At 37.6% G+C, this 15413-nt stretch overlaps 1 protein-coding gene across 2 annotated transcripts in view; it reads left to right on the top strand.

The window, feature by feature from the left end:
• The window catches only part of SRBD1 (S1 RNA binding domain 1), a 132781-nt gene that overhangs the window by 108680 nt on the left and 8688 nt on the right, over window positions 1-15413 (top strand). The window contains exons 19-21 of one of the 2 annotated variants that reach the window (XM_075089081.1): window positions 3346-3452; window positions 6050-6226; window positions 9048-9197. In XM_075089081.1, coding sequence (XP_074945182.1) covers window positions 3346-3452; window positions 6050-6226; window positions 9048-9197 — 434 coding nt within the window. Of the gene's footprint in view, window positions 1-3345; window positions 3453-6049; window positions 6227-9044; window positions 9198-15413 lie in introns of both variants that reach the window. The other variant, XM_075089079.1, reaches the window with a different exon arrangement.

The raw sequence follows: 15413 nt of genomic DNA, 5'->3' as shown, positions 1-15413 counted from the left end.
GGGCCTGTGCAGCATAAAATTCTGCATAAGCACCCTTTAAAAGTAGCCTTGGATATTGCACTTGGGCTTTATTTGCACACGTTTTATTTTGATGTTCTTGATGCAACAGTTAAGAGGGATTCCTGTCTTTACAGATCTGTTGTAGAAAGTGAGTAGCATGGAGTATGTGTGCTTCTAGTACTGTCTGAATAAACTGATACCACTGCAGTGCATATAAATAGTACATAGAAGTATATAATAACGTCTAACCTCTGATATTTGAGAAGATGGGTAAAATTTTTGGAAGACTGGAAAATGCACTGCACTTTAAACCTTTCTGAAGAATAACCTGTTAGCAGTAGGAAGTCTTGACGATGATATTGGGATAATGTTTTTCATTAACTACTTTTTATAAACTACACTCTTAACAGTTCTCTGTGTTTTGTACCAATGTAAAAAGGATGTAGTAATTTCTTCATCATAGCAAAAGGATGTGATGGTCAGTAGCTGCATCTTGGAGGCAGATTTGCCGTCTGGAAGGTTTTCCTCATGTTTGCAGCTTAACATTCACTAGCTTAATGTCTCTTCTGTGAGGTATGGGTAGCCTAGGGATTCTTTTAGCCATGCTGTCTTATGCTTATCCTGTTCTGTCAGATCTACCCATTCACTTTTCCTTTATCCATACCTTCACATACCTGCCGCAATGTCCATTTAAAGTGTTACGACTGTTATCTGTTGGAGTAATAAAGAACAACTTGTGCATGTCGTCTTTTTTTTTTTTTAATGGTGACTGTCAAGCAGCAATAAAGTTAAAAGATTCAAATCATCTTTGAGACAGCTAATAACTCCTTGTCTTCCTGGCAAAAGAAAAAATAAAGAAAAAAAAACCCAAACCCAGCTGAATATCACAACTTTTCCAAACCGTGTGTATTTTGTCACCTGAATTTTACACAGGCAATTGATCCCACAAATCCAAATCTTCAGATAAATGCCAACTTTGGATTTGAAACTGAGGATCTGTGAGCACTGTTCGTTCTTCCGCTGGCAGAGGTATTTCAGGACTCTCTGCTTTTGATGGTGATGCATCCTTTCCTGGGTTTGGGGGGAGGAGAGTTGGCTGAATTGCTGTATAAGTTCACTTTCAGCAGACTGGAAATAAAGCTCCTCCTGGCTCGTGTCTCATCCGAAGAGCTGCTTAGAAAGACTAGGCCAAATCTATGGATTACCTTCTTTGCCTACACCCTATGCTATAAGGCATTGTAGAGATGATGACATGTCTTGATTTTGAATCACATTAACTGCATGTTATTCCTTCTGAAGAATGATCACCATCTTAAGAATGAGACTCAAACAGCAGTCTACCCCACCCCAATCTCTGCCACAGACCCTACTTCATCTTTGGAGTAGTTATTTTAGACCATGCTTTTTTTAGAGGTGGTCAAGAACTGCAACAGTTAATGGAACTTGTGAAACTACATGATAATCAACTTCCAAGTACCTTGGAGTCAGTAGCCTTTCCTAAAAGCAGATGGAAATTTTGAGTATTCTGCATTTTTTTTCTCCTTTTGCCTTCCTCCATCACAATGAAAACAATTATTAAATTACTGTCTTTACCTTATTGAATTTTTAATTTGTGGTTCATCATGGAAAATCTAGCCCGGTGTTTGGCAGCTGTACTTGGCAAAAAGGAGAAACTGGGTGTTGTTTCTGAACAGTTTTATTCTGGTTCTTGTACTATGTTATATACATGCATCTCTGCATGAGCATGTGTGAGAGCTAGAAGCCTCTAGCTCTAGTGCATACCTGGCTGATGGCAGGAGGAGGGAATATATAGAACATCCTCACTAAGAGAAGCTGAATCTTCAGTAAGTTAGAAAAATAAAAACATGAGACTTCTTATTAGGGTGTGTGTTTTTGTTTGTATCTCTTTATTCAGGAAAGAAGCTGTTGTGTTGTAGTAGCAACGCATTAGTAAGTAGAAACTGACAGTTGATCTGCAAAGTGTACAAGTAAGCTTTGTGGTCGTAAGGCCAAGACTGTGTGCAAATGCAAATACTTATGCATGTACATGGCTTTTTGCATGCTAACTTCATATGGGAGTAATAGTGCCAAAATTTGTGCTTCCTTTTTGTAAGTAACTTTATTACTTATCGCATCGTGAAAATACATCACATCATCATTATCTAAAAGGAGGGGGCGATGAAATACACCGTCGTAAGTTTTACAGTTGTTCCAGTTATTAACCACTACTTGATGAACCACCAATATTAGTAGATTGGGATTGATGCTGTTGGTGTGTTAAATTTAACTATGAAATCTTTAAAAGTTCTGAATGGCTTAGACGGTAGAACAAAGTAGTGAATGAAGTGTTTGGTGTCTTGGCTTGGATCCAGCTTGGTGTCCTAAATGAATGCATCACGAAACCACAACAGATCAACCCAGATTTACATGAGTGATGTATAGGAGCCCTGAAGCTAAGCCAACATAGTGATTGAATTAGCTCCTGCATTTAGAGAGGCTTCTCCCTCCAGGTCAGACTTCTAAGCACTGATGGGCTTGTGTGGGAAACTAAAAGTTATAGATTGAAGTATGCCTACATTGTGGAGGAAAAGAAATCTTAGAGCTTCAGAACTTTTATCTTTGACAAGTGTGACTGATTTTCTTTGGGGGGGTGGGATGGGAAGGGGAAACACTATGAACAATAATGGAAAACCTGGAAGAATTTCCATTAGTGAAGCTTTGGTCAAGGACCTGCCAATCTTCCCAGAAATATCTGTTCAAAATCTGAAACATTTTGTTGCTGCAGGGCTGATAGGTACCTTATGTATTGCCCACCCTCATACAATACCTGGCTTGTTCTCTTAGTAAATAATAACTGTACTGTAGTGTGACGCGCATAAATAGGACAACTTTGGAAACATTTTTGTGTGTAGGTGCAAAAGTAAAGCACTTGTGAACTTCTCTCCTTATTTTAAAAATATTGTCTTTTTTTAAATAAACTGATGCTACAAGTAAATAAATGTCAGATTATAGTCATAGTGGATGAACAGAAGCATTACTTCTTTTGAGTAAGCATTGCGTTTAATGTAGTCTTCTTTTTACATGATGCGGGGAAAGTTATTAAACAAAAAAAATAAAATAATGTGGAAAGTGTTATTTTGGGGATTTGTATCGTGACAAAGTTGTTGCAAAGAGGTACTGGAGCCCTCTTAAAAAATACCTTCTGCAATTTGTTTAACTTGTACCCTCACATAAGATATTGATAAGTGCCAGCAACTATTTTATTAATGTTCGCATTGTTTGCAGTTCTTATCTATGCACACTTTGATATTTCAGTAACCCGATATCTCCATTTTTGTTTCTCAGCATGATGTTTCACAGACTTTGCTCAAAGCAACTCTGGACAGTGTGGTTGAAGAGTGTGTCAGCTTTGTAGGAGTTGATATTAACATCTGCTCAGAAATACTATTAAGGTGAGTCAAATATTTTCCTATTCCAGTAATTACATGGCTCTGGATCACAGAGTCTCTGTTTAGTCTGCCATCTGACTCAAGCTCAGCTGGAGCAAATGGCTCTTGTGTTAAACTGCCAATTACATGAAAATGACATGTTAAGACAGTATTTCACTGCATCATTAAGAGTCGGTTTTTAAGGATATGTGTGATTCTCCAGTTAAAACTATTCTTTGGAGATAAACAGATATTTAAAAACTTCGAATCAACACTGCAATTTTATAAAAACTTGATATAATTAATTTGCATTTTTACACTGAGAAAGGGACTTTTGGAATGTTTTTCTCTTAGAAGGTATTTTTATAGCTACTGTTAAGTGGAACAGGTTGTAAAAGTTGGGTGAGGAAAGGAGAAAAGGAAAGATTTAAGGTGAAACTGCTGAAAAATTTATCCCTTTTTACTGATTTTTTTTTTTTTTAAGTAATTATGCCATATGCCATATTTACATGGAAAATGTACCGGGTTTTATTTCTCTTGGTTAGAAATTAAAGGCTCATTCTCTCTTTTGACTATGTAGAACTGAGAATCATTTAGCTGAGCAGCCTCTCAGAGAGCTAAGTGTTGCTGTCATCCCCTGTAGTAGGAGGGAAAGAAAAAGAATGTCCATAATCTAGGTAGTGACAAATATATTAGGTATCAAAGTTAAGAAAAATGTATCCTTGCTAGCTCTCTTAAATTTTTGAACCCCTTATTTTCTTGAAAATTTATTTCCATACCTTGAAGAGGCTGTCTATTCTTTTCGGTTTTTCCACTTTGTCTTCCATATTCTTTTTTGTGCGTGTATCTAATTCTTAGCCTGACTTCTGATGTATCTTCTGTCCTACTCTCTTTCAGACTTAGATCAGCTATTAGAGAGAAAGAAAGCAGTACTTATTGGTAAATGAGGCTGACCAGCTTTCATTCATGAATAAAACCCTTCCTAAGCAAGTGCAGTGCGTGAGCACTGTCAGCCTTCTGCAGGGATCAACTATATTGTTCAGTTCAGCAGAGGGCACCAGGCTGAGGTGCTGCTGTGTCTCCACAAAACTGTGAATGTGGAGTAACACTGTCCAGTCATGGTTACAGGTGGTAACCATGTTGGCTAACTACTTTGGTCTAATTAACCTGGATTATGATGCTTGTATGCACATGCCGTGTTGAGCTCTGGATCTAATTTGATCTTAAGCAGTTCAATTCTACTGTTTGGTGTAGATGGGGTCTCAGTTTCCCTCAGATGTATGGTGTATGAAATTGTCACTCTAGCTAGAAAGCTGAAAGGGCTTTCTGCTCGTGCTTTCTGATGCATCAAATACACTTGTTGGCACGTATTACTCGTGGAAGGGGTGACAATGCTAATAAAATAATTGCATTACTGCTGAGTATTGTATTTGAAAGACTTGAGATCATCAGTGGAAAATTCTGTGAACTCTGTCATGTTCCTTTGTCAGTGTAAATAAGCTGGATTTTATAATGTTTTTATGAAAGTTTTTGAGAAAATTCCATTCCTGATGACTAGTATTTTGTCTATGGTTAAAGTTGTCTCTCTCCAATTTATTTCTGAGGTTTCACCAACTTTGGATTTTTTTAAAAAACTTTTTCTGGAGGATGAGAATAGTGGAAAGATTTTTTTTTTAATATTTTTTTTCCTCCTGATTTTTGACTATTATTGCCAGGTTTGCGGGTGGGTTTTTTTTCTAGAATCAGACTGTGCCATTCCACACACAGGTCTCTGCTGCCATTTACTTAAAGCAATTGCATCTGATATATAGAGCCAGATGGGTGAAATTTCCTTCTGTAGTGCCAGGAGTAACTGCCCACCACAGCTCTTTTCCCGCTTTCTATGATTAACATACTCCATACACAGAAAGCTGTACTCACATGTACATACAGAAAATGTGCAGCAAACCCACTGCTTCCTGAAGGAACCTGGCTAAGTGCAGTTGCACTTCACAGGTAAGTTCTTTGCCAGATCCAAGCTGCCCTCAGAAGGACTCATGCAGCCTGTTCCCAGCTGCTCTTTTATCTCAAGAGCAGCTGAGAGAAAAGGAACAAGCTGTGTGGATCTGTTAAATTGTGTGAGGAGGGCAAGCTGCTCCCAGGCTGGATAGCAGACGTCAGCCCTTCATGTTGGGGCAAGGTGTTGCGGTACCATTGGAAGAGAATAGCTGAGAGCGGGCTGCTCTCACAGGAACAATTTATCTGTCCTGAACCCTCCTCCCACGTCGTTTCCTGAAGAGGGCAGCTAGGGGCAGGCCATAAGACATGACAAATTGAATTGGCATTACAGAAATAGCTAACAGATCATAAATTACGCGTCCCTGGCTTACTAGTCAGGTATGTGCAGAACTGTGTTGCTGTACCAAGTTTTGTTGACTTGAGTGGATTCCTTCCACAGAACTAAGAGAAGGGATCCTTTTTCAGATGATGCCTTTGGCCTGGGAGTCTATTAGCAAATTTCTTAGCTGTTTTTAAGTTTGTAAACTGGATTTTCTACAGTAACATGTGCCCTGGTAATGGGTAGGATTGGTATTAATGACTGTTCAGTGGTAATAAATGTAGTCTGTAAACTTTTCTCTTAGGCACATTGCAGGACTGAATGCTAACAGGGCTAAAAATATAATTGAATGGCGAGAGAAGAATGGACCATTTATAAACAGAGAACAGCTCAAGGAAGTTAAAGGTCTCGGTCCCAAATCCTTCCAACAGTGCGCTGGCTTCATCAGATTCAATCAAGAATATATAAAGAACTTTTGCAGGTAATAGAGATGTTGGCTATTTTGACTAAATTATCCAAAATAATATGAGAAGACTTCTTCCCTTTCTGTTTTGTATTCAGGCTTGAGATTTCAGGAATCTTAGGCCTTTTCCCTCTGAAGGACAGTATCTTAACAAATAAACTTCTTTAAGTCAGCAGTTGAACATAGGTCTTCCACTGATTAATCATGGTTTATTAACCTAGTACTCTAAGTCAGGGTTTCTGTAATTCTGTTTAATTACAAATTCTGCCACTGAACTGGTAGAAGAAATTTGGCATGCAGAAGTGACATGATCTGAGATATTAAAACCTGACAGTCTTGTGTTTCACACATAGTTTAGAGATTTGTAAATTTATTTTGAAGTGGTGAAGATTATTCTGCAGAACATAATGGTAGTAAACTAGAGTGGATTTTCAGAGAGTTTAAATTCCATTACCTAGAGAGAGAAAGTTGGATAAGGTGTCTGGAACAAGCTCTGTGTTATAGTCCTGTGTCTAGCAAGCGTGATGTGACTGCCTTGTATCTCAAATGTGTAAGAGGCCCTTTCCCAACTCCAGCTTGTCAACAGTTGGGTCATCCTTTTCCCTGCCATCTCATTCCCTGTATCTGTACCAAGCCTTTCCCTCTTGCAGCCATTCATAGTGCTTCTCCTCTTCACCTGAAATCCTTCCTCTCCACAACTGAAAATGCCCTTTCTAGGGCAACATCTCTTCTCCTGTCTTTCCCATTTCTCCTTCCAACATAAAGAACTAAGAAAGGGCACAGTGGTAGCACCGTGCCCACCCTTTTTCTGCTCACTCTTCTCAATAAATATTTTCCTGGGAAGCGCATGCTATTTTTTAGCCAACCCAATGCTCAGAAGCAATACTATATTCCCAGTTGCTGCTGGCCAAACAGCACACGCGTAACTTCCAGGCAGGAGGTAGGCACATTAGGACTGGCTTACTGCCCGGGTGGAAGGTATACAGATTGGTTGCCCATCTGGCAAGGAGGCACATGCTGCAGGCCAAATGGTGCGCGCTGTAAGCACCACAAGACCAAAGAAATTGCTTTCAAGGCTGTAGATGATCGATAGGCCTTACGCTGTACAGATCTGTTCTAGTGAACGCTGCAACACAACAGAGGAAAAAAGGCTGATGCCTTTTTTTATTTTCCAGAAGTTCACTGGTGAAATGTTTAGAGAACATTGTATTTTTTTTTCTTGCTGGAGCATGCTTCTGATGTTAGTCAGGTTCCATAAAACTTGAGAACACTGTATAACCTGAGAAATCTGCTGTAACTTTGGAGTTTGAAGCCAAAATAAAGCTCTAACACCATCGCCTCCACAACATTTCTTGTGGGTCCAGGTGGCAAAACCAAACGTTTTTGAAACGCACTTTGAGAAAGTTTCATTTTTGTCCTCTCTAATCATTCTGATGGCTATATAGTGCCGTGTGAATCAGTTTTTGGGCTTTTTACTTGGAAGTTAACAAATAATGGTCATTTTTTAAATTGATATGGAAAAAAAGTTATGTCTGCATTTCTGCTGTCAGTCAATGCATAGGAAGAGCCCAAAGTGCGAGGGCTGGTTCTGGCTCCTTTAGTGCGTTCTCTTTTGTCCTGCAAAAAGCAGGAACCACTTGTGATTTAGGAAACAAAAACAAACAAAAAAAGAGGCAAGAAAGGAGCCTTTGCCAGTAGGAGTAATTTGGTGACTTTACCATATCCTGAGTATTTTGTTCTTTACTTAAGGGAAACTTTAAGGGAAGAAGTGTACCAGCTGTAAATATGCCTCACCCACAAAGACAGACCTCTTTCTCTCCTGTCTTCTCTGAAGTGCTCCTACCAATGTGGGCAAGCTGTCCATGGGTGTCTCTGAGGCTTCGGAGTGTTTTCATTATCCAGCCAATGAAAAAAAAAAAAAAGCCACCCAAAAAAACCAAAACCCACAAACCAACAAACTCCCATCCGAATGCTAATTCAAGCTAACTGATTGGGAGTCAGTGATATATTCACTAAGTTTTAAGGAAAGCTGTATAAAGATACTTTGGCAAAAATGGTTTATAAATTCCAAAATAGTAGGAGATTTAACATTACCTTCTTTCTGTTCTAAGCAAATCTTGGTCTGAGTTCTTTTGATTTGAAATTTTTCATCTTTTGACCTGGCCCATGTTTGAGCAGAATTCTTCAGAAATTTAAGTACAGGAAATCAATAAATGTGGTTTAAGGAATTAAACATTCACATGCTTGCCTTGTTCTGGATATATGCTTGAGATGCAATTTGCTTACCTAAAGATGGTATGAATAGGAAATTTTGTTCATAGACTTTTCAAATTTAAAATTATGCAGGCTATTAATCAACATTTAAAGATCTTGTGAGGCTACTTTCATACTTATCAAGTACGTAAACGCAAGCGTCCCCATTTTATAGACAGAAGATGCTATCCAGATTGCAAGCGATATAGTAGGTTGTGTAGTGTTTTCTTTATAATCTTGTCATCATGAAGAAATTCTGATGAAGCACAGAATCCCTTATCACTGTTTGTTTCCATTGTAGATATAATTTATGCATACATTCATGTGTTATATTTTTATGTTATAGTTGTATTGCTAAGACTCACCCACAATGGCCTTTTAGGGGTTTGTAGGTTTTTTTGTTGTTTGTTTGTTTTTTTTTTCTTGGGTTTAGTTGATGGTTTTGTTTGGGATTTTTTGTTTGGTTGGTGGTTGGTTTTTTTTAAGAATGAACATTATATAAAAATCTGCATTTTTCATGTGTGGGCAGTGGGCTAGGATCTTGTTCATTGAGAATGACATGTCCATTTTTGATTTCTGGCAGTAGTAAGAAAACTGAACTTGGAAGTCATGCACTTTTGACTAAAGCAGGTGCACAGGGTAAAAAGAAGAGCAAACCAACACCATGTGCCTCGCAACAGCCCAATCCTTTGGACCAAACTTGTATTCATCCAGAGTCTTACACCATTGCAATGAGGTAAGCAGTGGGAAAGCTTTTGAAGCATTGACACTGTCAATTTTTAAAATGGAAGTACTGATTTTTTTCTGACAACAGCTTGCTTAGCCTTTTGAGACAGGAATATTTATATTAATTTGATGCTTTATCCCTTTTCTTCAAGAAAAAGGTATGCCTCAGAAGTTCTTTACAAGTGAAGGGTTTTAATTGATGTGTTTTCCCTCTTACGTCCATGCAAGTTTTTGGTGTTATTCTTTAGTTTTTTGGTTTTCTCATTGTTTTTCAGTGAGGAAATCAGTGAATTTTGAAAACTTTGCGTGACTTCCTCTCATGACCCTGTCTTCTTCGTATCGTCGCTTTGCGCCTTATTGAGGCCACTTGTCTCAATTTCCTTCTGTTTGCCGACTCTCCTTATGCCACACATTACCTCCAGTTTGGACTTCTGGTTCACAAAGTGTAGAGACAAGTCATTTGTTTTAAAAATGTCTAAAACCTGATTTTTTTCTTATTCCTTGTCCCCATACATTATGTAAAGGCCATAACTAAAACATAATTTTATTTGTTCTTAGAAATAATCTAATTGAAATGCCATGCAAATTTTCAGTCAGCGGTAGTTTAACACCTCTGCATCATCAAGAAGTGCTTTTACATTGTTGCTTATGTTCAGCATGTGCCAAACAAACTTTCTGCTTGGTGAATTTTGACCACCAGAGTTTATTTGTGTGTTTGAGAGTGCACATGAGTGCACAGGCATATGTGAGCATGTGTCATTATGAGCCTTTAAAATTAACTGCTGATATTGTGAGATCTAATTAAGATTTATATATTAAGTTCCCAAATACATGAACACCGTGGTGGTTTTACTAAGTGACCTTAGGCTAAAAGAAGAGGATGGGTTTTGTGTAGGTCAGAAAAAAGTAATTAGGAATCCATGTGTGCCTCTGGTGAGGGGATACCTCAGCTGGTAAATGCTAGTATAAGCTGTGATCTTTTCAATCATCAGCCCTGGTTGAAATTGGACTCTGCTTGTCCTCTTGAAAAAACATTATCTCCTACCATAAACCAGCACATATTTATTTTCTTAAGTGTTATGTGGTGAACAGGTTCTTCTCTTAAAACGTGCTGGAGCTAACTTCAGCAGTAGCTGGATGCTTTAGGATTCTTGTGAACTCTGAGAATATTATTCTTGGAGAAACAGACTTGTGCTTCCTGTTTAATAAACAAAACCATCTTTAAGCCTCAGAGATGCTGAATTTCTGAATTCATGAAGCTTGAGTTTCTTATGTAAACAAGTCTTACAAGACCTTGCATTTTTAGGACACCTTCCCTACAGCGTGTCCTCTGCTCCCTCTCCAGTGGAGATAACTGCATATACAACTTCCTATGCATGAGTCTGCGCGCTTTCCTTCTGCTAGGCATGCAGTGCACTTTTGTTTCCACCCTCTGCCTGCCACAGTTCATTCTTCTTTGTGCCTGATTCTGGGGCTACCATGCAGTTACCTGCTAGAGCCCATACTCAATGCAGCGTGTAGGTAACTTTGGTTTCTCCTTTTCCACGACCATTTCCCTTTTTTCTTAGTCATCAGCATTTGTTACTAGTTCTCATGCAAAGTTGTGATCTTAATGATCTTACATTTGGTAGGTGGCTTATTGGGTGAGGAAGCTTGGCTACCCCTACTGGAGATTATTCAGAGTGAATCAATTAAAACAACAACAAAAAATTGGTTATTCAAAATTAATGATGATTTTCAATATTGTATTTCATTCAATTTAAATATCAAGTAGTCAGGATTTGGTTAATAGTCCATTTAGCTTTCCAGCACTAGTGCACTAATAAAATAATCAGTAAAAGTGTTCACAGTGTTACCAGCTTCACTTAAAGGCTGATGTTGAAAGATTGCTTCAGGGAAGAGAGAAGTGTAGCCCGTTAATGGTGGAATACTACAGGAATTTATCTACATACAATACAAGCACAAAGGTTGGTCAGAAAATAAAGAATTGTAATTTTGTTTCAGAGCAGCACAGATTGCTTTTCTATCTGAAGTGGTGAGTGGGATTATTACTGCATAGGGTAGCTCAGATATTCAGATACAGTTGAAATTCTGGTGACAATTTTAGCAGGTATCACAAATCAGGTAACCGTGATTTTCAATTTGGCTGGGAACCCAGGATTAGCACTACTTAAAAAAAAAACAAACAACAAACAACAAAAAAGAAACCACAAGTTTTACATCTCAACCAAAAGATAGTGGTTTGAGTCTCAGGGTTATGCATGATACAGACAAGAGGCTTCCACCTATTGCACAGCCAACGCTGCGTAAAGGTACCTTGCTGATTCTTAAAAAACGTGCTTAGGGTAAAACTCACTGGACTTCAGGAGCTGTAAAGCCATTGCAGAAGTATGACGTGGCTACAGACCAGTGCTACTTATGTAATTTCTTTTTGGCTAATGCAATTCCTTTGTCTCCAGCTGTGCTATTGTCTGTTCTGTTTCTCACCAAACACTTTGCCTTCCTAGACTGAATATTCAGATTAAGTGTTTAGATCTAAGTGTGTGTTATAGCTATTGTATTGTACAGGGTTTGGTTTTTTAATGCAAAAGAATATCAGTTGATATCAAAACAAATATAAAAACGCAATAACAGTATCTGCTAATGGAACACCAATGCTAATAAGCATAGCATCTGTCTCTGTAACTAACTGAATCAGACTCTTCTGTTTTCTTCAGGCTTTTTCTCTGCTGTCTTACCTCTTACATTTATTAGTGTCTGTACACGTAGTTTGATGTGGGGAAAAAAGCATCAAGGTGTTTTCTGTCCTTTCTGTGAATGTACTTTATGTTCAACAGTATTTTTCTTTTTCACGCAATCAAACAATAGTTCCCTTAAAAGCTCATTAAATACAAAGATGATACAATCTATAGCATAAGCTATTAACGTGCACTGTCTTGATGGTGTGGGGAAGGGGGCAAATATCTGTAATGTTTTTTGATTGCAAATACCTGTTTGAAGAAAGAAAATACAGCTCTGCAGCAAAGTGACAAAAGCTGAGAAGTGTAGTATTAAAAAGTGACATTGATGACATAAGACTGAATATAAACCAGACATTCTCCCCCCAAACAACTAATGCTATAATTTAGCAATGATTATATATTTAAAATGGCTATTCAAAAAAAGCATATGAGCTGTTAAATTTCTCAGAACTTATGGAAACATCTTTCCAAACCATATTGCTGTTTAAATGTGAAATAAGAAAAAATTCTACTAGGAATTCAGGCTGCATGGAGGATTCAGTCCAATGCTTATTGGCGCTGTTGATGAGTTTTGCTGACTTTGATAGGCAGTGGATGAAACTGAACTTGTAATTCCCTTTTGCTGAGCCTATGTTCATGAGAAAGCTTCTGAAAGCCGGAACATTAAATCATGTTCATACTGTTGATTTGAGGTGTCTTACTGAAATCAACCAACATCTGAAGGACTTTTTAGAATGTTAGAAGTAAACTAGGTTTAAAACCTAATTGAAAATTCTTATTTAATGTGCATGAGAAAAATTGAGACTATTAGAGGTGAGTTACAATCAGCATCTAATACATGTTTTTATAAACAATATATATTTTAAAGGAGTTCTCTTGTTTTGCTGCATTCAGAGTATTTTCTTCTTTTTCTGTGCTTACACAGAACTTTGTCAGGGATGATGTCAAGTTCACAAGTGGATCTGTGCTACCAAAGGGCAGAGTTGTTGTCTTGAAGAAGATGGGCAGATTTGATTCAAGGCATCAAAATACAGTATTACATACTTTTTACCACAGAAATTAAAAAGAATTGAATAGATGAGCTATAAAAGTCATAAAGGCTTCCTCATGCAATGTCTACCACATCTTGCCATGAAAAAGTTGTTTGTGAAAATTTTATTGGATTAAAAGTTTTCATGGGAAATTACATTTATTTTTAAACAAAATAAGCTGGTGATTTTTAGCCACTGCTTCTATCCAAATTACCCAAAAGCAGCAGTCACATTACAGATTTATGACATCCAAATTATCAGTTTTTAAAACAATATTTTTGAGGGATAGAAGTTCACCAAAATTTGAAACCACTAATTTTCTTTTTCTGAACTATTTTGTAGCTTGAAAGGCCAATCTATTTAAAAAAAAAAAAAAGTTAAAAGAATTGCTCCCAAGTGGTGACTTTGGTTGCCAAGATTTAGGCTGGAGCCAATTTTTATGGCTGAATTAGAAAGCCCTGAAAAATAGGGTTTTTATAATGGAAACACTGATGTAATCTTCACTACTGTGGCACAAATGGTGCTGGTATGATTGATTTATGGCATTTAAACATCTTCACTTAAAATCTGTACAATTTCTGTAAATAATTGGAAAACATCCTACTGGTGATTTAACACACTCTGCAAATGACCAAAACATTTTTGTTCATGGTTTCCAAACAGTCAAAGCTTGGCTTTGTCACATGCAGCAATCAAGCTTACAAACACCTCTAAATATTATGAATCAGAATTTCCTAAAAGTTAAAATAAAAAACTTTTTAGGCAGAGTATTTTCCTGCAAAGCAGAGCTGTGTTTTAAGTTTCTGAAAAGTCTATATGTGAAAACCAGTTTATAGTGGCAAAATCTTCCACATACAATTAATACATGTAGCGCATATCCAATTTCTTGGTACATATTGTAAAAGAACTGGTAGGAAAGCCAAGGAAATGTTTGGGAAGTCCCAAGAAGTTACAACCAGGTTATGCTTATAAACCAAAATGCTGGAAAGGAAATACAATGTTCTTTCTTTGTATCAGTCTGCTGGGTGCAGTTGGTCTCGTATGTCTGAATCTTAGCATTTACTGATTTTTACTTAAATCTCATAAAAATGCTCTTTGCCAAAGGTTGGCACCCAGAGTGTGTATTTGCTGCTCGCAGATTGCAGCGTCTGGCAGACAGGTTGTATTTCAGTCTGACTTAGAAATATTTTATCAATATTTATAAGTAAGATCTAAAGTTGTGATTTAACATAATGCAGGTGAGGTTCTTCCTTGGCTAATTACCCAGGAGGACCTTGCTTGGTAGAGGACAGTATTGCTCACTGCAGTTGATTATGCCTTAAGAGAAGTTTTTGATGTACTGAGCAGTGACTTGCAGTGAAGATCCATGCCTCACCCTTCACTGCGCATTGATAATGCTGCTTGATGTCCCCAGAAGGACTTCAAAATCTCGAGAGGATTCAGCAGAGCACTCGTTTATCTGCTTGTTCTTCACCAAAGTAAAACATTAGAATTTGCTCATCTCAGCAAAGCATTTCTGTTGATAACATCTTGTATTCCATTGTAGACGGATTGATAATTTTTTTAATATCTCTGGTATTTCTGCTACTCTTTATGTGGGTGGAAGTTGCAGCTGATCTGTAGTATCTCAGTCGCTGTGCTGAAAAGCTGCACTTGCTAGCTTTGAAGGCAAGCACTGCAATGAAAGAAAATGCAGAAGGAAAACTGTTAATTAGGGAGAGACCACCAAAAGAAAAAGGTCTTCCTCTCCTGCAATTTAGGCAACTGCACGCTTATCCTCTGATGGCATTTCCAGCTCTCTGCTGGGCTGGCTTGCTTCTTTCCAGGTCCCCTAGCTGTCACTGAGCAACTGAGGCAATGTTTGAAGGGAATAAAAATTGGGGGGGAATAGTTACTTGGTAAGGTGTTCGAGGAATGAAAACAAATTGTTGTGTTCCATTTAATAATGCAGTCTACGAGCGAGTATTTTACAGAGGATAGGAGTTTTTACTGTGGTAGGATGCCCTTCCTTAAATTCAATACAAAGTCATCAGAAACATCCACTTCAGAAATGTCCACTTCAGTAGGACTGTACTTGCATGTACACACACATGTGTGTATTCAAGCTATTTAATGTGCAAAATAATACTTTTTAGTTAAGTTTTAAGTTTCTTTTAAAAAAGCCTAAAAAAAAAAGTTAAGCTTTTCAAATTACTATTTCAAATAGGAAATGGCTAAGGAAAACACTTGCAGAATTAGGGCCATTAAGCCTAATTAATAGTTCATATGCATCACTTAAGAAAGCTAGTTCATTCCCAGGTCTGACTATTAACTTAGTAGCTGGATTTTTAAAGGACGTAATTTTGAAAGTTATTGTCAGTAAATAGAAGAGCAGAAAAGGCTTTTGCTGCTAATTGCCATCCAATAAAGATATTTTAAAACTTTTATGTGATCTAAAATACACAGTTAACAAGA

The sequence above is a fragment of the Phalacrocorax aristotelis genome, chromosome 3, assembly GCF_949628215.1.
Source record: "Phalacrocorax aristotelis chromosome 3, bGulAri2.1, whole genome shotgun sequence".
Classification (NCBI taxonomy): Eukaryota; Metazoa; Chordata; class Aves; order Suliformes; family Phalacrocoracidae; genus Phalacrocorax; species Phalacrocorax aristotelis.
This window is presented reverse-complemented; position numbering and strand designations above follow the sequence as displayed.